Here is a 21,330-nt window from a genome sequence, read left to right on the forward strand (position 1 = left end):
GTTTCTACATGCCCAGACACAACCCGCTACAGCTCCTCCTCCTGAATGGAGGGCTATTATGATGGACCAGTATCCCTACAGGAAAAGGAAATGGATCAGTGGTCAGAGTGCAACTTTTCAATAACTAAATGTGAAGTAATTGGATAGTTGTGATGACAGTGATAGTTCAAAAGTGTTCCAGAACAAGCTATTCAAACTCCGATAGCTTTGGTTTTACAGTATGTGCTCACATGGGGACTATGAAGGACGGATGCAGCACTTCAGTTCAGGGCATTGATAAAATCCCAGTTTAGCCTGGCCAGCCAATATAGATCACTCAGTTTAGATTACACATCGAAAAAGGTAGAACATAATTGCCTAATATAATTGTAAGACTACATGACATAATAGTAATTAACATTCTTTGCGTTCTGTAACCTGTGACAGAACGCAAAAGACAATAGGGGCAGCCCACAAGGATCCACCATGTGCACCAGGAAATCCCATCAATACAGAAATGACTAGGTACATTAGATGTATATAGACCTGTTAAATGTTTGTATGCACTAAACTGCTTCTTTGGTTTACTCTGATTTTATCAGAGACAGTAGGCTTCTTGGTTTTACCCATTCTTTTGTATAGGTTTCAATAAATTACATTTTAGTAGTCTGCTTTATTAGTAGTTTGCAACATATGTCAGTAACTTATTTTACTAGTGTGTCTAGTTTGCTTATCAGATCTTTTACACCTAATAGGATTTTTGCATTGCATACAGCGCCTACTCCTGGCCAGACGTTAAACCTGCAGTTTTCTTTTTATCAGTGACATTTTTGAAGGATATATTAGAATCAAAAATCTGAAACAGAAAAAAGCTGTATGTGAGTATGTGTGTGTACATATATGTTTATGAATCTGTTGTGTATTTTTACTGAACATTGTGTGTGTGTGTGTCGCTTAGTCCTGCACGGGTCACTGCACGCACTAAAAGAACAGAGGCAGTGCTGGTAAAAACAAAAACAGAATAAAGAGTGTTGATTGTTTTTATCCTCGCCAGCTGCTGATCATGAGTGATTTTCTTTAATACCTGGAGCCACTTTGCTGCAGTCCGATGGCAATCAGTCTGTCTCCAGTCAGCGTCGGAACAACATAAAAGAGCTTGGAGATAAAGCTTTTTTTTTCTCGAAGATAAGGGAGCTGGAAAGAGCTTGCACTGTAGATCTTATTTTCAGGGTAGCAGTGCAGGCTGTGCCCCATCATTTTGAGATTCTCCGTGGTACATTATGCAGCATGTTCTGATGTTCTGTTAGCCCCTGTTCTGTTGTCCCATTTCAGTGAAATTCAGGCAATCACTGCTTCTGATCAATTAGCTGCTCCTTGTAAAAACCATCCATCATTTAATGTTTGATATGCAATACACAAAATGTATACGGCAATAACAATAACTACTTATTTAATGATGTTTATGCATGTAGCAAGAATGACTGGAATTAGTTATATGCTTGTAATTCAATGTTATATATATATATATATACAGTATACAAAATAAAACTACATTTCTAAATGAACTTTGCCTATGTCTCTTTTGTGTTGAATTACAGATACAAGTTCATTGTCTGGTTTGATCGTGTTTTTTAAAAAAAGGTTATCTTCCATTGCTCATTCTGTTTGCCTTGCCAAAAACTGGATGGATTCTTAATTGATAGAACAAGAACAACAAAAAAGACAGTATAGAACAAACCTTTCTTACAGGGGCATATTGAATTCCATTCAAAGAGACTATCCTTTGGAAGCCTGCACATTGTTACACCAAAATTACTTTTTTTCCATATATATATATATATATATAGATATATATATATAGACAGATAGATAGATAGATAGATATATAGATAGATAGATAGATAGATAGATAGATAGATAGATAGATAGATATAGATTTTTTTTAAATTAGCAAATAGCATGCTATTTAGGTCATTTGAAAATGTTTTTTGGTAGAAATTCTTTGTTCTGAAGATTGCGAAATACCTGCTGCCATAGAAACGTACGCTGAAGATCAAACAAAAACATGTTGTTTTTTGAAAAAGCTGCCGAATGGCTTAGAGATGATTCATTAGGTTAGGCAATATGGTACCTTAAGTGCTATCCAGTCTGCTGCTCCACTAGTGTTCACATTCAGTGGGAGTACTGGGTTGTTTTGACCCTTAACAACAACCCTTCGATAACCTGATACACAGCATCTTATATTGAACTAATATTTACAGCGATTATATAGGGGCATATATTGGGACCAGTTAGTCAGAGCTGTGGAGCTGTGGAGTTTACAGGTAATGAAAGAGTTCAATTGGTTGTTTATATTCTCCTCTAACAGCTGGGTAACTACTCAAATTGCAAGGCAATGAGCTAATCTTCTGTAAGTGTAAAATAAAATAACGATGCTGCTTATCTAGAAAACTAAAATAAATTCTTGTATATAACTTCTTCTGGTGCTTATCCGATAAGGGCCAGCTTGTAATAACTGCTTTGGTTTTCTAAGCAACGACAATTAGATTCACATTTTAGCCTGGGGCCATAACTACTCAGAAGAATCCCAAGTTCAAAAACACATTTCTGGCACCCCGTTGCTCTAGTTTATGTTAAAGCAGTTGACTGGTTTTGTTAAATTGTGACTTCAAACTATGAAAATGACATTTCACAGCCGTAGCTCATACATGAGAGGAGTGGTTTGATTGGAGGAGAATCATATCTTCAAGTCTGTAATACCGTTTTTAACTTTTTCTGAAATACTGCACAATACAGTAAGACTCTACACCAAGTAAACTTTCATCAGAAGTTATTGGCCCTGTAGTGGATTGCTTTACAAACAGCAGTATGGAACCATATTCATTTTTAATTTTCTTATTGAAGTCTTCAGAACTCCCTTGGTAGCAACCAAAATGACAGCTTTTGATAACAAACAGAACATCAGAGTTGTGACTTCTGACGACTTTATGAAGAACCCCACAAAGCCAGGTTCTGACCAGCATTTGCAGTTACGCAGTTCAGAAAGTTATACACAACCTGCTTTTATTTCTTAAGGGGCTGTCTTGTGAGTACTTTCTTACTACAATAAAAGCAGACTTTAAAAAGAGCTGCATCATTTGATCTGGATCCATTTCAAATATTTAGCAGTTAGGGACTGAAATTCCCATTAGCTATTTATTAATAAATAAAGATCCAATCTGTTACTAGTCTCAACTAATTCTTTAATGCAGTCCTGATGTTGGAGCCCCTGTGTATTATTGATGTCAGTTGTTCAATTTTTAAACACAGAGTTTGAGTTGAGCTTGCTGAACATTAAAAAAAAAAAAACATACTATTGACCCAACTGTATCTGGTCTAAAAAGGCCAAATGAGGTTATGGTGTACAGATCATACTGGGATGTGTATATAAATAAATATACTGTACGTTGCTGAAGTCCTCCATGTAATTCTCTTGTTAACCTTTTGTTTCTCTAAACGATAGTTCAACATACAGGAAAAGCTCCATTTCATTTTTATGGAAAGGTGACGAAGAGTAAATATTTATTTAACGCTTCAAACTATGATGTTAATTTATTACAAATACATTTAGGCCTAAAGGAAAACATTGAAGGCCACAGCTGCTACATACATGTAACTTCTCTACCCTGGAGGCTACACAGATACAGTTAACGGGCTGATTAGGCCCTCAGGAACTGTAAAGTCCACTAGCTGAGCTGAAACAGCTATTTTTCAAGCCCAGAGCTAATGAAACAATTTTACATCTAATTAAACTGTTGATGTCATTTCCTTTACCTCTGTGCCAAAACTGCCCCCCAAGGGAAGGCAGTTGTTAGCCAACTTCTTGTAAGGCAATGCTGGAGGATCGTAATATGTGTGTGTGTGTGTGTGTGTGTGTGTGCGTGTGTGTGTGAGTGTGTGAGTGTGTGAGTGTGTCAGTGAGTGTGCGCCATACATCAAGAATGCAAAAGACTATTAAAGGCAGACTGTGTAGTCCAATGTTCTGGAGAACATTAGTTACTCATTACTGTCCAATGCACTTACTCGATACACTCGATTTGCAAAAACAGTACCAGTACCAAGAGTACCAGCAATCTCTCTTTTACTAATAGTTTTAGACTCATGTCTTTCCCTAAATATCACATCATAAATTGCAATAAACTGTCTACACTCCTCGGATACAGCTGAAGTGTTTAGATGAACAGTGTTTTCATAGTAATGTATAATCTCTGAGCAGGTCAAAGTGTTTAGTTTCCTGATACAGTATGTAAAACAGGAACAGCTACAAAATGTTTGTATATTGTATATTAATCCAGGTCATGTACAGGCTCCAGTAACAATGTAGAAACAATTTCCCAATTTCCCATGCTTAACTCCTACTCTGTACACAGAGTTTCCATGTAGATATCAATAGCGAAAAGCCATCTGAGCCCCAATCCCCCCCCAGATGGTCGTGCAGAAAACAGCATCTACCAAGCACAACTGTTGCCAGAAGAGGATGTTAATGAGGCAAGATGCACGTCACCTTATGCTTTGGGATCACCCTAGCAGCAATCGCCATGGACATCAAAACAACAAACAAGCAGCCAAGTCCAGCATGACAGCATGCTATCGATTCCCTGAACATACAGCCACATATGCCTTTCTAATAAATTGGCAGGGCAGTATACATACAACTACATTCCAAGGCCAAAGAAATGCCCATAATGTAGCCATTATAAATAAGGAATTTGCTATTGAGTGACTGGGTCAGGGTAAAGGGAAGGCCAAATAGCTGCTTGAAAGCATTTACTGGCTGTATTAAAGAGCAAACATGTCCAAATCCCCTCCCCCCCTTTATATTATCTGCGTAAGTTGCCAGGTTTTCATTATTACTTTTTTCCCCTCACTAAACCTTTCTCCTAACAAACTTTCAAGCTCATTCATGTCACGGAAGGCTTTCCATTTTCCTTCCTGTCTTGTTTCATAGAAGCACTTCCTTGTATCCACAGGAAATACGCAGTCATTATCGAAAAGAAAGGGTAAGCCTTAGTCCTTTTGTTCCAAATTTTGTTTCATTTGTATTATTATTATTTGCGAAAATACAGAGACTCAGGCATTATGTGAATAAGTGCTTTACACAACTCAACAAGGCTTTTAAAGACAGGGAAGTTGCCAGCATTTATCCAGGTAGCACATTTAAAAAGCTTATCCTGACCACATTAATCTACACAGAGAAAAAGACAAAACGTCACTGGCTGATGTGCACTGTGTTACTGCAGCCTGCTGTCCGTAATGTATTAACTGTTTACTTCACGACTAACCTTCTTTAGAAAATTATTTAAAAAAAAATAAAACGTGAGAAAAATGAATTTGCCAGAACAGCAGCTTGTCGTATAATTATTTATATTAATTAATTATTATTTTTTTTTATTTATTTTTTTTAGCACATCTGAACCTGGTCCAAAAGACATGAAAAAATTGGCTGTTATGAGGTAACTAACAATCGTTATTTCTGTAGCATTATTAGAATGCTCTACTGAAACCACAGTCATTAAAACAATCCTGGAATCCTGAAAAACAACTCCACAGCAACACGCGAGACAGAAAATTAACCATTCCACATAAACTTTCTCTTTTCAGGTCACCGGAGACCATTTAACTGTGTGTGCTTTTGACCACAGACCCCAAGTTTGTGCTCGAGGCCACACTCTAACCATGACTGCAACAAGCAGACGTTTCTGGCCGACACACTATTTCCTCTAAGATCCTGCTGGGTACAATTTGAAAAACCAAAGTCATTGACCAGCAACTTCTTCGTTGACTTGGAAAACAAGCTCTGTAAGATTTCTGTCCAAAACAAACTGAGGAGAAGCCACATTAAACATAGCAGGATCAATAATAGAGAAGCTTCTTTAAAGGGAAAGCTGTTTTTTTTAAACTAAGCTACTTTTGTAAGTGTGTCTGCAGAACTTAGTCTTTAATAAAAAAAAAACTATATAGATATATTAATAAAACAAAAGCAGTATGTACTCACTGCAGACAGAAAACAAGCTCACTGTCTAGAAGCACAGGTTTTCCTCAAACGATTTGAACTTCACAAATAAGGCTCGTAGCTGGGCTAATGCAAGCAGTCTGACAGACAGCGCCTCCACTGGTTTTTTAAAGATAACCGCAGATTTGTCAGTTGAAAATAATGTACTGGGGCAGAAAACCTCTACGTATCCCCCATTTTACACAGAAAGAGTTTTAGATGGGAGACGCAGTGGGATCTTTCTCAAGGGATGCGGTTTTTCAGAAAACACACAGATCGAGTCCCTATTTATCTAAATAAATAATAATAATAATAATAATAATAATAATAATAATAATAATAATAATAATAATAATAATAATAATAATAATACTTATGTTACAACTTAATGTTTTGAGAAAGCCAAGGTCAACTTCAGTCCATGTACTGTAGAACAGACCCACAGCACCTGCCTCTGCCTTATGGTAGATAGCGTGTCTGCAATACTGTATATATTTCACATTATCATATATTTGAGAGAACAGTTGAAGGACAGTTAAGGTTTAGAAAGGGGGGGGGGGGGGGGTCCTGCAGCTTCATAGATTTCAATTGAAATTGCCAGGTTAAACAGACTTGCTTACGCCTTGTTGTAGTGAATGTTTACAGGGTAACTGCTTCCTAAGCTTAGTAATGTCCACAAACATCCACTTCATGTTCTCCCACTAGTGTTTTGCCAATTTAACAGACAGAGCAAGCTGATGTTTTCAAAGCTCTAACCTTGATATCTCTCAGTTTACTTCTCCCCCTCGCTGGCCCACGCACAAAGTGGGACCTTGAGGCTTCTCAGGGGTGCAAGCAAATGTTGTATATATAGCAGTTACAACATATGAAAACAGCTCCCGAGTGCCGCATCCGGTAAAGGCACTCCGCGTGGAGTGCAGGATGCGCCCTATTCAAGTCCAGGCTATTCCACTGTCGACTGTGGACAGGAGCTGTGGACAATTGGCCGAGCATCGCCCGGGGGTGGAGGGTTTAGGTCGGCCAGGGTGTTCTCGGGTCACTGCACACCAGCAACCCCTGTAGTCTGGCCGGGCGCCTGCGGGCTTGCCTGTAAGCTGCCCGAGAGCTGCATTGTCCTCCGACACTGTAGCTCTTGGGTGGCTGCATGGTGAGTACACAGTGTGAAAAAAAAGCGGTCAGCTGACGGCACACACTTCGGAGGACAGCGTGTGTTCGTCTTTGCCCTCCCGAGTCAGCGCAGGGGTGGTGGCGGTGAGCTGAGCCTAAAAATAATTAGACATATAAAAATTGGGAGAAAATAATAAAAATAATTGGCAACGACTAAATTGAAAATAAATAAATAAATAAATAAATAAAAAAATAAATAAGGGAATTAGCAAACTGCACCACCTCCCCCGAGAAGCAGCATTAATTTGAACCTATCATGATAAAACCTGCCACCTCCCACTACTGAATAGCCAGCCTTTCTGAGCTGTCCTTTAGGCACTGTGGGCTTCTTCACGTCATCATTAGCAGGAGTGTTAATGAAGAGTGAGATGCTTAATTTTAACACCAAGACTATGTCTTAATCTCAAAGAGTATATATATATATATATATATATATATATATATATATATATATATATATATATATATATATATTTGAAAAACAAAAAAAGTTTCTGTAAAGCCAGCACTGTTGCTATTAATTAAATTAAATTAAAACCATCCTGGAAGTAACTTGTTCAGAATATGAGCACTTCGACATGGGGAACTGGAGGTTTCCCTGAATATCCTTTGAAAGCCCTTAGGCTGTCTGTCTTTATAAAGATGACAGATATCTGTTGAAGAGGATGTGAATACAATCCGGACTCTGCCCTTTGTTCTGCAGCTCTAATGTCCTTCCTTATTTATGGCTTGTAATAATGATCTGGAAGATTTCAAAGACTTAGAAATACATGAGGCTGTGAATGTGGTGAGCATCACAGTCTTACCAGCAAGCCTCTATAGTTAAAACTCACCACACATTACAAATATGTTGAGTAGGATGCCCACATTTTAATCCACGTCTTCGCAATATAGTAAGTGTGAAATTGCTCTAGGGTTCAAATGTCACTCAACAGTAGTTGCTTGCTAATGAAATGTGTGACACTGAATGGAAAACATCTACATTAACATAAATCACTATACATTAACAGTCTGCGTGCATTACGCATACATTTAGTCTTTTTAGGGAGTCTTGCTAAGTCAAGCAAATATTTCTTTTTTGGATTGTTTATTAACTTCCATTGCATGAGCAAACATGCATGAAACTACATTGCACCTCCTCATATAAGCCAGCGTTAATTAATCATGTACATAGTGATTTACATTTTGCACAGATGAAGTGATTTTTTTTTTTTTAAAAGCAGGGATCAGTAAATGTTTCATTTTTACTACTTTGCCGAGAATATAATTAACAGCTTAAGTGATCTTCTAGAAGACTAAAAACCAACTGTCATGTCATTAACATTTATTGCCATAAGTGATGATAAATTATTGAAAGTCCTATTTTACTCTGTTGGTGGGATAAGACTTTTAATTTTAAAATAAGACTCTGTGATTACTGTTTGCCTTTTAACTGCTGAATAAAAGGATTTGAATCCCCCATAACAGCCCCTATACAGATACAACACAACTTTGAAGAGAAGTTTTTATGGCTCCAATAACTTATTTTGTGTACACTAGAAATACGATCATTTCTATGAACCAGCATATTTGTTGCAAAAAATTGCAACCTGCTCTATTTTGGCAACAAACCCAGTCAGGTGAAGGAAGTGGATATGGAACAGCACTGTGTGAAAATGTTTCAACAGCAACATTTTAATTTTAGCAAACTCAATGTATTCATTTCAAAGTGGAAGAGCGACAGCTAGAGCAGCTGCAGGATACACTTCAAATCAGTATCAACACATATTAGATTTTGAGTCAGAAGAAAGTAGAGCTGCCAAAACCGGGGCAGGATCCCTTGTGAGCAAACTGAGCTATTGTTAGTAAAGGAGCACCCCGCCTTTGGAAAAAGACTGGCACCCGACGGCTGGTTATGGAAGTAAAACACAAGCCAGTACAATAGCCACCCTAATCTAGTCTTCCAAGTCCCTGAGACACGTTTAGAGGAGAGATTATCCACATGCACAGGAAGTGCCTGGGGGGCGTAAGAAACTGTTGCCATGGTATCAAAGCACAAGCAAATTGTATGGCAAGAAAGACAAGCAGCAGTATTATTTTTGTACAATGTGACTCATAGCTGTGTTATTATAAACAGTATAAATGGTGATATTTGATAGTATTGCGCAATAAGCTCATTTTGCTGGAAAGTTCTTTCAGCACAGATGCTAAGTGGTTGGGGCACAGGGGGCTGCAGTGCAGAATGTCCTAGGCATTAAACCAGATTCAATTGCAAACCATGCTCTGAACAGGTAACTGGTGTAAAGCCAAGCAAGTCTTGGTCAAGTCTCGACAGTGGCAATGGCCACTCTTGTGTGCTTAAACCACAAAAAACAAGCGCTACCCCGAAATAAAATCCCTTGCAATAGGAAGTTCAAAAGATAAAAGGACTAAACGTGGCAGTCTATTGCTTCTTTTCCAGGGCAAAAGACTGAAATGACATTTTAACATAATAGTAACTTTAAAGTGAGATTTAGTAATGGCCATATTATCATCTCTCGTTTGAAAGGCTAAAGCATGTTACAACTATTTTTTTTTTATTATTTGTTTGTTATCTTTGTTTGCAGATGTCTGGGACTATTGTTTACTCAAAAACACATTGCGAACAAAATCAGATGATGGAAGCCATTCTATTTTGTTTCGGGCAAAAGGGCACACAGAGTTGTTTTTGTAAAGAGGTAAGCGAGATAACATTTTCTCTGCTTTGTTTTAAATCTCCATGTCTCCAAGTACAATCTGATCTCCCTAGGATGTTTACAATCTTCTGCTCCCTTGCTTTTGCCAGCAGACCTTTCTTTAGTTTCCTGTCCATTCTAAGGGAAGGAACGGCAGCCGTTTTCAAGGGCAATGATTACAACAGGGGGCAGAGAGAGCAGACAAGTGACGCCAAGGTATGGCATTAGAGGTTGAGCCGCAGCGATGAATGTCACACAGTACAGACTGATGCAATCCCAGGGCACTGGGACATACTATCAAGAGCCTTTCCTAAAGAAGTGAGCCAGTTATTCCAGTGACGGTCACGCTACACCCTTATCAAAACATCTGCTGTAAAGCGCACCCTGCAAGAAAGGTAGCCATTCATTCCTCCATTATCTCCAACCACTCTGCAGCTCTGACCTGCTACCAGCAGAACACAAGCCATTAAACCAAAATACCCAATCAAACAGACTGGATGATAATAGGTTTAACAATTCCCTCCATAGCAAAGGCTGATTGGAATCCACAGCCCTTTAATTACAGAAACATCTGGTCATTAGGAATGAAAGACGTGAATGTTATGTTTCAGCAATTTACAAAATATAAGTGAAGAGGTTTGAATTCTTTCCCAACCCTAGAACATGCAAAGAAAAGATTTTCGCTTCCCACTTTTTGGAGCCGATCTGAATAGAGGCCCTGTTTAAGACTGACAGTGCAATAACAAAGTAAACAAGAACTAATGCAGCACTTGAGGCCTGCTGGAGTCAGCAGCACTCACAGCCAGGAAAGCGTTCCCAGTAATTGCTGAATTCTTTCATTTGATGTGGTTGATGTAATCTGATGCCCATGCTTTTTTTTCACTATGGCAGAGAATCATACCATGATAAAAAAAATCTGTTTAGATGATACAATTTAACTAAATAATATAACTGTCCTGCCAATAGACATAATAGGTACACAGTATGGACACCCCAGATTGCATAGCAGCACACTTGGTCAGAAAGATTCACTTTGTATTTCTTAACACTACAGTTTCAGGGCACGAAAGAAAAGCTACAGGCTCTTTCAGCATCAAAGTCAGAAAACAAGTTATTTGTTAAGTTCTTTTTCTTTGTGTGCATACTGTAGCAGAATGTTCGATACTTCTTTTTTCGTTCGGTCAGTAATTAAAAGGGAGGCTGCTGATATAATCATGTTAATGGCTTTTAATGTGGGCTCTCTTGGGAATACCTCTCTCTGGTGCTGGCTGGGCCCCTCCCCTGGGCTCCTCAGATTAATGATGTGCACCTCCTGTGGCAGGCTGGTGGTACCCCGGCTGGCACAGCCCGACAGCACGGTGAAGCTCTCCAGCAGGGCCCGCACAGGGTGGGACTCACTGACAGGTGCCTGCACACATCCGCTCCTGGGCAACGGGCCTGAGGGCAGAAGAGGAAACAAACACATTCAATTCTTTAAGCACTTCCTTTCCGCAAATCACAACCATAACAAGTTACCTGTCGGATGTAATTATAAGGCTTATTTTTACGGTTTGTTGTGATTTATACACTAATGGATCTTTAAAGACACCCAGAAATACAGTGCATAAACTTGTTTGTACAGAACAGTTCATTGTCTCCGATTTTCCTTTTCACTTCATACTGCATATTACAATTTTTTAACTGAAAGAATTGTATTGTCAACCTTCTGTAAAAGAAAAAAAAACTGTCAATCACTTTTAAGGCAAAATAAAAACCCCAAACCATGAATGCCTTTCCAGTTTTCATGATTTTACTGCCTTAAGTAGTATTCAGGCACGTAACTACCACCTACGTTTCCCACAATGAAATGTGAGCAGTCGGAATTGTTTCTTTTTCAAACAAGTTTGCTTTGAGTAGAGCCTTTGTAGACGTGGTATATTTCCCCCCACACTGCACCCCTACCTCCCCACCTTGCAGTGACTCCACTGTATGGAACCTGCTCTGCTGGCTTGTGCAAGAACCACAGCCGTAGCAGGTCTCTGCATAGTGCTGAAGGCTTAAGGGTCCCCAAGCGAGGTAGTGTTGGCCTGAAACTCCTACAGCTAACTGGCTCCAGGCCCTTGAAATTCTAGTCGAAGATTAGTCTGACTGGGACTCTTGTGCTTTGCATTCCCCACAGGCACCGTCTAAGATTACTGGACTCAATCTAGTGGCAGAACTTCAGCTGTCCGCTTACCAAGACTGCTGATTCAGGGAGGGTGTGGATGAAGAAAATCAGGCAAAATTCTCAACTCATCACTAGCTAAGAAAATGACTAATTCTAATAAGAAACAACTTCAGACTACTCATGACCTACTTAGATGTATTTTATTTATGTACTTCTGATTTGATAGGATAATGTGGTTTACTCTCTGAAAAAAAACATCATACTAATGAAGAGAATCTAGCCCTTTGTATTTGTCTTGCATTTTGTGTTTGTGATCCCCCCGCTCACACACACACACACACTGAACTGCAAACTAAACTTGTTGCCACTGCCTTGTGAATTTCTTTCAACTCATTTCATTTTGTTAATACATAAACTATATTGTTTGCTGTAGCTGTTCCACAGTTAATAGTTAACCACCATGGAGTTTCGTGTGCCCAAGTCTGTAATTAAAATCATGGATCAACATTAGGATCCTGACCCCTAAGACCTAACCTACTGGGATTTGAATTTGACACTTTCAAAAAAACAATGATGCATTTACCAAATACCAGCTCAAGTCTTAGAAAGTCTTAGAAAGTTTCTGGAAAGCAATGGTTACAGTAATAATTCTCCTTATTGTTTGCAGATATTTTGGTTTTGAGGAGTTTTTCATTGTTTTGTTTTCTTTGTACCGAACAATATTGTAAGTAGGTTTCATTTTCAAAGTAATCAGGTAAAATAGCAGTAAAATTATTTCTTTAGGTACTAGCATAGACTACAAAGTAAAGTGAAATAGAGCAACCCTTTTCATAACCTATCCTACATATGTTGTTGTAAAAACATGCTCTTTCAAGTGTCCTCATTAATCCACGTTGTCAGATCATTCTGTGAGATACAGACAATGTAGCTGCAGCAGTTATTGACTAAGATAGTGCATGTGAAGAACGCTACCCATTGAAGCACAGCATTACAACACATAAGAATTCAATGTGTTGCATAAGCTTTCTGTATCTTAAGTACTGATACCCTTTTTCTTTCAAGTTGCCATGTATTTGTTCACATTCTGCTTTATACACTGCACATTTCTCTGAGTTATACCCACATCTGGAGTCATTCTTGAAAGAGCAAAAATAAGAGGGAACTTTGCTAACATATATCTTATTTGTCTGTTTTGATGAAATATGCAGCCCTGTGCATAAAACTACATTTGATCTACAGTACACAGTAGTAAGTTTACTATTCAAAGCATGGCCTGCATGCATTATGACTGTATTGACAGTAAACCAAATGGACAGCAACAGTATATAGAACTGAGCAGGTTTAGCATCGTATTTGTATTTAATCGCTGTAATCGCTGATTAATTGATCAATTTGAACAGGTTTTTATTAGGTATACATTGAAGTCCACTAAAATACTAAGATACATGGAATCACTTACATTATCATAGCTTTATATGTATATTTTACATTGTGCTTTTTATGTAATTTATAGGAAGGAAACTTTGTCTGTATCTTGTCTACAGGTTTTTATATTACAACCCTACTGTCCGTCCCCAACAAATGTTGTCTTCGTTTTACTCCACACTGACCCCTGCTGAACAGTGAGCCTCTACAGCTACACTCACCCCAGCCACAGTCTGACAATGCCTGCTCTCCGTCACGCACCACCTGTGCAGCTAGTGGCGACAGATTGGAGTTTGTTTCTTTTTCTTTCTCTTGGAAAGTAAACTCCCCCCTGCTGCGTACAATCAAGGGCTGAAGTGTATCTCATCGCCTGACCAGATGAGAGGAGAACGCTTTCCCTTCTGGGGGAGGGTGAATGAACCACCCGCCCCGACAACGGCATGTTAAAACCTGCTGCCACCTTTCTCTCTGCAGCTTATGAAGGACACCAACTGTACAGAGGTACTGAAACCCTTTTTCATGCAATCAACTATTAATATATCACCTGAGTGTAAAAATACAACTTTACTGTGGTAGTATGAAGTGAATGGGTCATTGCATACGAAGATTAGTAAAAGCAGTTGCTCAAACTAATGCTTGAATACCAATAGATTCACTGAATACAGACACTGAATACAGACACACTATTCTTCCACAGTGAAAATTCTCACACTTTGAACTGTCGTGCCAAGACTTTATAAAGGGATAGTTGAGTGTGCCTAACATGATTAAACCTCACACACAATTGTGAATTCTAGACAGTATTCTAATACAATCCTGCAGGGTCCAGTTCCGATTTGAAGCGGCCCTGCTCATTACTGTTGGACCGGGATGGTGCTTGTCAGTGGAAACTAACCATGAATGCAAAACAAAAGCCAACTCACGACAGTAAAACCAAAGCAGTGGCTCCAGCAATTTGGAAATAAAAAGCTTCTATAAAAAACAAGGATTTTCACTTGTCAATCAATTATACTCAATCAGTACAAGTTAGTTTTTTTCTATATTGCTGAATTGCTCTGCCATTTTAATGGCATATTTTTCATTTTTTTAATGCAGTAATGGTAAAAGAAACATTTTTTAAAAAGCATTACTACAATATTTTTTACAGTACGGTAATATTTAAAGCAATAAAATGCATCTTGGGAACATCATGTCCTCGGGTTAAGGGAAGGACAGTGTCCAAGGTCTCTAATAAGTAATTCTAACAAATCGCAACAATTATTTTCTTTGATCTAGGACAGCTGCTAAAGAACATAGTGACCTCGGATTACCAACAGGGATTCAGACAAAACACGGAATATAAAACAAAGCAAAAAAAAAAACAGACGGGCAGGTTTTAATTACAAAAGCTTGCTGTTGTCAGGGTGCAACTTTTCCCATTAAAGCTGAGTTTTTTTGTTTTTTTTTAAAAGCCAGACTGAATTGTCTAATTTTTAGTCGTAAAATTTGTCAAAAAAACAACCATATATACTACCAGACAGTAAAGGCGACTGTTTGGAAGATATCCAAAGGATATTTGAGATTCTGCAATTCAATGATTTTATAGAAAAAAGAAAATGGCTGGAACAACAACTGCTTTTGAGAGAACAAATTCACAAGCTTTGTGAATAATGGTAGGAAATGATGCATGTTTGTTTCCATTCTGACGTTAAGGAAAATAAAATACAAATATGGGAGAGATGAAGAAGGACGTTCCCAAGATGCTTATTTTTGTAAACGCAGTGGAGAACAATGAATAATGTGTGTACCATTGAGTTCACCTACTGTCTTGAGTCTATGAAGTAAAGATAAAGTGAACTCTATATGAACACACTTATAGAAGCCTCCTCCTACTATCTGCTCTCTGCTTATGTGGATGTATACATGTACCGAAATACATGCTCCAGAGACATGGCTATGCATGAATAATAATATTCATTAAATATATTATTTCAATGATCAGGTGCTAAGAGAAATCAGGCACACATTGTTCCAAACACTTTAGCTGCCTGAACAACTCCTTGCTAAACTTTTTTTTTTCTGTTTAAATGAAATCATATTTCTCTCTTTTTAAACTGTACACAAAGTCCAATGAAATTGCCTCCAGCAGTCTGTTTACTTGAAATGCAGAGAGGGAGGTATTTTTTGTTGACAAGAACTCTAGCAAATGGTGGTCAGCCAGAGGCTTGGTTACCATGTATGAGAACATCTGGAATCTTCATGAGGGCCAGACTAAACCTCTCGAGAATACAAACACAAATAAAATCATTGTATGTGTCGGCTGGCCTCATTGCAGCCTCCTTTCCCCTGTCACCTTCTCTCTTTCTTCTCTCATCTACCTCTACCCCTATGCACTTTCACTGGCGCTCCCGGCTTTACAGCCACAAGACTGAAGAGAGACTGATGTCGGTTAGTGAAACAAATTAGGCCAGTTTTGAGTTTTAATTTTATTTATTGATTTATTTATTTACTTAAAATGTAAATTTTACATGCTCATAATTATTTCGAATTTTTTCATTTTTTAAAATTTATTTAAACCAAGCTTTGAAAGTCAGCTTGGCTGCATTTTGAAAGTCGTTTTCAGTTTCCTGTCCCAGGTAAACCCTTTATATTTCGAGCATGAGGAATGGAAAGTGAGAAGGGGTGAAGGCCCGGATGAGGAGCCAGGGCTTTGGGACTCAGCAGGGAAGGTGCAGTAAAGGATGGCTGCCAAAAACGGACTTCATTCAAACAATTATAAACAAGTGGCAGGAGTAGTAGAGTAAAGCTAATAAACTGGCAGTTGTTAGCAGAAATCAGCGTGGAAACACAGTCTGACAATCCCGGCAAGCAGACTCTACAGCAACATGGCTTCAATGTGGTTCAGACAGATTCATTGTCAAAACTGAATGAAAAAGCAAATTAAAAAGAAGAAAATAAATCCCCTTGAAGGGACGATTTAGTTTGGCTTTCTTGGTTACAAAGTTGCCAATTTAATACAAACTAAAAGCAATAGTGCTTTCTTTAAAACGTAGTATAAATAAATACATTTTTTTCTGACACGTCTGGCATTTAGTGGAATGGACAACTGTCACTGGATTATGTTATAATATAAATCTGGATCATCAGAAAGTCACCTGGCCTCTTCATACTGTTGTGGAAAATAATATTTACTGCAGGAGCAGTGAAACGAGACCAGGCATTTGCAGAAAGCTTTTACGAGTCTATACGTGGGCAGTAATACTTTCAAAAGCACACCGAGAAAAATGAACAAACTGGCCACATTGTATTGTCAAAGAGTGGAGGTGCAAAGCAGTATATCAATTACAGAGGTGGGGATGGCCAATTCAGAACAAGGGGCTATAAAATATACTGCACAGCTGTTGATCTTGAACAGAAACTCAATGAAACTCACGATGGATGGCAGAGCTGACAACAACAGCACAGTACTTGGTTCACTAAATAAATTTTGACAAATACATTAGGGCAAAGCAGTAGGATTCTCCAACACAAACAGCAGGCTGTAGCTGTAGACATCTACCAGTAACAACAGGAGGGTTGAAAGTTAATTGTGCCTTGTGTATTGCACCGGTTGATTGCAAATCCTCTGACATTCCCCTGCTGAACAGGTCCCTTGTTAAAATAAATCTCTTATTATTAGTTTCAACTTAGTTATTTAAAGTAACTTGCTTCTACATCCCTGGATAAATGACATTGATAACAGTTGATAGTTCACCTATTCACTATATACATAAAAGTGGCGAAACCACTGGTTATTGAGTGGGGGTCTAAATGTAATGAAACAAGTTGGTTTGATCCCTGTTTAAGTGGTGGAACTAGAAGTACATCCCTTATACTACAGTGTAATCTCCTTTGAAAAATACAAAAAATGTCAATCTTGCAACTTGCAATGGATTATTTGACAATAAAGTGAGAACTTGAAACAGACTCTCACTGCACAGGTGTTTTGCTGGTATACAAGCAACATGAAACTCTGTGTGAGTGGCTAACACCTCCCTACTCCAAAAAAACATGAGTCAATAATGACAAGCTACAGAGCCAGTTATATTCATGGTAGAAAGCTTGTAAGAAATTGTACAAAGGAATGCTAAAAAAAAAACAACAAAAAAAACCTGCCCTCTACAAATGAGTTTATTGATTTTTCTTTTGCAGTCAGTGAACAACATTTAATACAGACGTCACATTGAAGGTTTTGCTTTTGATCAGTATTCTGTCAGAATGGGGGATATCAATCAAATTAATGGGCTGGTTTATTGCTACGGTTGTACAGTAATTAAATATGTAAAGAGAAATCATGCCGGTTATTTAAACATGTTTGCGTAAATGATAAAAACCCCATCTCGCCTTCTGCAAATGTGAAACTTATAGTCTTACCACTTTATGCCGAAAAGCATTTATCTTGCCCACACAGAAAGCATTAGGGTACTCATCTCATAACCTCACAATCTAAATAAGGGGAGTTTTAGAGTACCAGGTAAAGATTTAAGTAATTTCCACTGCAGATTTAGGAAATGCTCTTATTGTATTACTTGTATTGTAACGCTTGAAATGTTTTTGCTTACGATTGTAAGTCGCCCTGGATAAGGGCGTCTGCTAAGAAATAAATAATAATAATAATAATAATAATAATAATAAATGCATTGTGCAATCATCCCTCCCTGAAATAATATGAAGAATCAAAGTGTTTTTTGTTTTTTTTTAAATGGACACGTGGCTGCTTTTGTTACTATATAATAAACAAAACAAAACCAGAATTCAACTGTATGAATCTGCTGTGTAGTACAGTAACACCTTAATTACTGCTTTATTTAGACATGATTTCAGATTTTACACCCACCTTCCACTGCTATACATGACAGGGTGATGAGGTGCCAGGTTGATAACTGGGAAGTGCTAACATGTACATTCTATGCTATTTTAGCACAATGCAGGTCATATCTGTAAAACACCCTTCTTACGAGCAGATAAAATGGCCCCAACACTCCGCTGATGTTAAAGTGGTACAAGGCCATGCGTTATCATTCCTCCTTACCAGGATGATGGATCAAAAATGTTTCTCCCTAGACTTATTTTACTGGTTTGTGTTGATTTCTTCATATTTAGCAAACTCTCTTCCCCTTATTGTTTTACCATGTATTTTAATGACTTCAACCAGTTCTCAATACTGCCAGCTGTGAACTGATGCACCTGTTCAATGGTTGGGCCTCGTTGCACTGTTGTTTGCAATTTAGTGGTGTTGATAATGGGATCAATAAAACAACTTTACTGGACTATGACCAGTTCAAGGGTGAAAGTATTTTGATCTGCAGCTGTTAAAACCGTTAAAACTAACCCTTATGTCACTTCATGCAGTAAGGGGAGAATTTATCATGAAAGGACTTATGGTAACACCCCCGCAACTGGCTATGCTTAAAACTGTTCTCAAATAATGTCATAAGTTATTCTACAAATGTGTTCAAGACCTAGTCATCCTAGTTAGTACAAACTTCCAACCCTCCAACAATATAAAAACCAATTAACTACCAAATAACACAATTCCTGCATGCATTTTACAAGGGCCTTGTAGTTTTGCAATAAAACTCCTAAAATATGGTCACCTGATCGTCTTGAAAACAAACTGGGACACTTTGCTTTGGTTGTAATAAATCTGTATTCTTTTTTTTTTTATCTGCCTCCAAGTCCTATCCCATATGGTAAAGGGGGCAATTGGGACTTGAATCACATTTCTCTAATTATCCATCTGGAAAACCAGGACACTGAACTGAACGTGTCAAGCTGGGATGAATACAAAAAACTGATTGGGACAGTCTTTTACAGCCTCAAAAACAGGATGTCTGGAAAGAATCTTATTGAACTTTCATTTGAAAAAGTGATATAGAAAACGTGGAGGATAATAAAATGGAATCTTGGGGATTCATTGGAATTCTTACAAGTTTTCATCTGGGGCAGCCAGATGAAAGCAGGCCAGCGAGTTCTAGGTCCAAACTCAGCTGCCAGTGACAAGAGGCTGCAGTTCCCAGCGTGAGGAATCAAGTTTGGATGCTGTTAGTGGGATGATGCAATTACCTGTGTGTGCACTTTAACATTAGTAGAGGCTCAGTATAAATCCTAGATTGAAACAACGAGCACTGGTAAGCACAAACCTGGGGCTGGACAACCTTAGTGTACCTTGCCTTGGTGGGTGCAGAGGTGTGAATGCTATATCCAGGGGGAAGGTTATTGAACAACTTGACTCTAGGGGAGAACCATGCAGAGGATCATAAAAGTAGTTGGGAAAGCATCAGAATGCCAGCAAAAAGCGGCTGGCAAATAGGGAGCTAGCTGATGTGAGTAGCCTACCAAGAGGTGCTGTGGACTGGCCACCGAAACACACCAGATTACCCTGGGAATAAGCAGCACTCGATGCAGCACAGCAATAGACAAAGACCAAAGGCCCTTGTAGCTGTGAAGTATCTACAGCATGCAGGTGTGAGTGTTGCAGATCTAAATACTACCAAATAGCCTACTTGCTATTGTATTAGGTGGAGTTAATGAGGCGGTCAAAGAAAACAGTGGCAGTGCTGAGATTTATCTCTGTTTAAACCATTAAAATAGATCTGTAAGACTTGGACTCCCTCCTAAAATATCCCTCCTGAGTTTGCCAAAGGCAGTCAATTCCAGATAAGATAATGCAGTTACATTTTCTATTGAGGTGTGAGCTGATTGCTCACCACTATTGACACCGTAAACCTGTTGTGTGGGAGGCAAGATTTTACAGAGCACAAAGAATGGCAAAGGACCAAGTGAAATACGCAAAATAATAATGAAGGAAACTACAGTAACCAGAAACTTGACAAAACATTACTACATTTCTTTTCCAGGAATCAACAGCTACAGTCAACACAGGGACACTTGATCCCATGTCTATCTACAAGTGATAAGAAAGCTTTAGCCCTTCTGGTTTATTTCAGAATAAACAGGATGGTGCGAGGCTAGGTCAGGGATGCATTTGAGAAAGCTGGATGATCGGAAATCAAAAAAAAAAATTCCGTACACTCCTTGCATCTGAATTGCATGCCCATGTGCTCACAATGCTTTATACACAATAATACAAATACTTGAAGTTTCCAAACATCTACCAGTGTTGTCTGCCTGCCTTCCTCAGGTAATAAACGCTGTGTACTGGAATGGGAGTTAATACAACTTTTAAGCGGGCAGACTTTTTTTTAACACACCAAGCTGTGTGTTATTAGAAAACATGCGGTCATAGACTGAGCTGTACGGCACACTGCCTCCTCTACGATAACACCTGAATAAACAGTAGCCTCTGTGCATGCACTGAATATAAACACTGGAAACTGACCACTAATAAGGTAAACAATTCAAAGCTTTTCAGCTTTTTTAAAGGTCTCAGTTTGTTAGCTGTCAGCAATCAAGTACAGTTCTAATATGGGGCCTTGGTTATGCAACTTTCTAGCTTAACTAAATAACCACCATTTGGGGGTTCCATTACTTTAGTTTTTTCCGGCAATTTATTTTTTAAACTTTCGATTTCTCTGAACCTCAATGCAATTATGCAGAACGCAACCACAAAACCGCCTACACTTCAAGATGTTATGTGTAATTCTATAGAAAGATATGCGAAGTACTTCAGTGAAAGAATAATTGCTGGGAAATTCCATTGCTGGGATATTCTGACAGAATAACATCCATCATCCTAAAACAAGAACCTGACATTTCAAGTTGTGGTGCCAAAAGAAAACCCGTCTTTAGCCAGCTATTGCACAAGCAGCAATGTCAAGACCTTGTGTCGGGTTCGACTGAAATCACACAGCGAGTGCTAGCGTAGCATTTCTGAACAATTAAGGTCAGAAAAGATTATATTAATGCTG

General features: G+C 38.5%; 1 protein-coding gene across 1 annotated transcript in view; it reads right to left on the reverse strand.

Moving 5' to 3' along the window:
* LOC117407412 (transforming growth factor beta receptor type 3-like) overlaps positions 1–21,330 on the reverse strand; it is a 73,513-nt gene that overhangs the window by 39,090 nt on the left and 13,093 nt on the right. Inside the window, exon 3 of the mRNA XM_059031566.1 lies at positions 11,123–11,307. Within this exon, the coding sequence (XP_058887549.1) occupies positions 11,123–11,307 (185 nt within the window). The remainder of the gene's footprint in view (positions 1–11,122; positions 11,308–21,330) is intronic.

This window comes from Acipenser ruthenus, chromosome 10, assembly GCF_902713425.1.
Source record: "Acipenser ruthenus chromosome 10, fAciRut3.2 maternal haplotype, whole genome shotgun sequence".
In the NCBI taxonomy this organism is placed as follows: Eukaryota; Metazoa; Chordata; class Actinopteri; order Acipenseriformes; family Acipenseridae; genus Acipenser; species Acipenser ruthenus.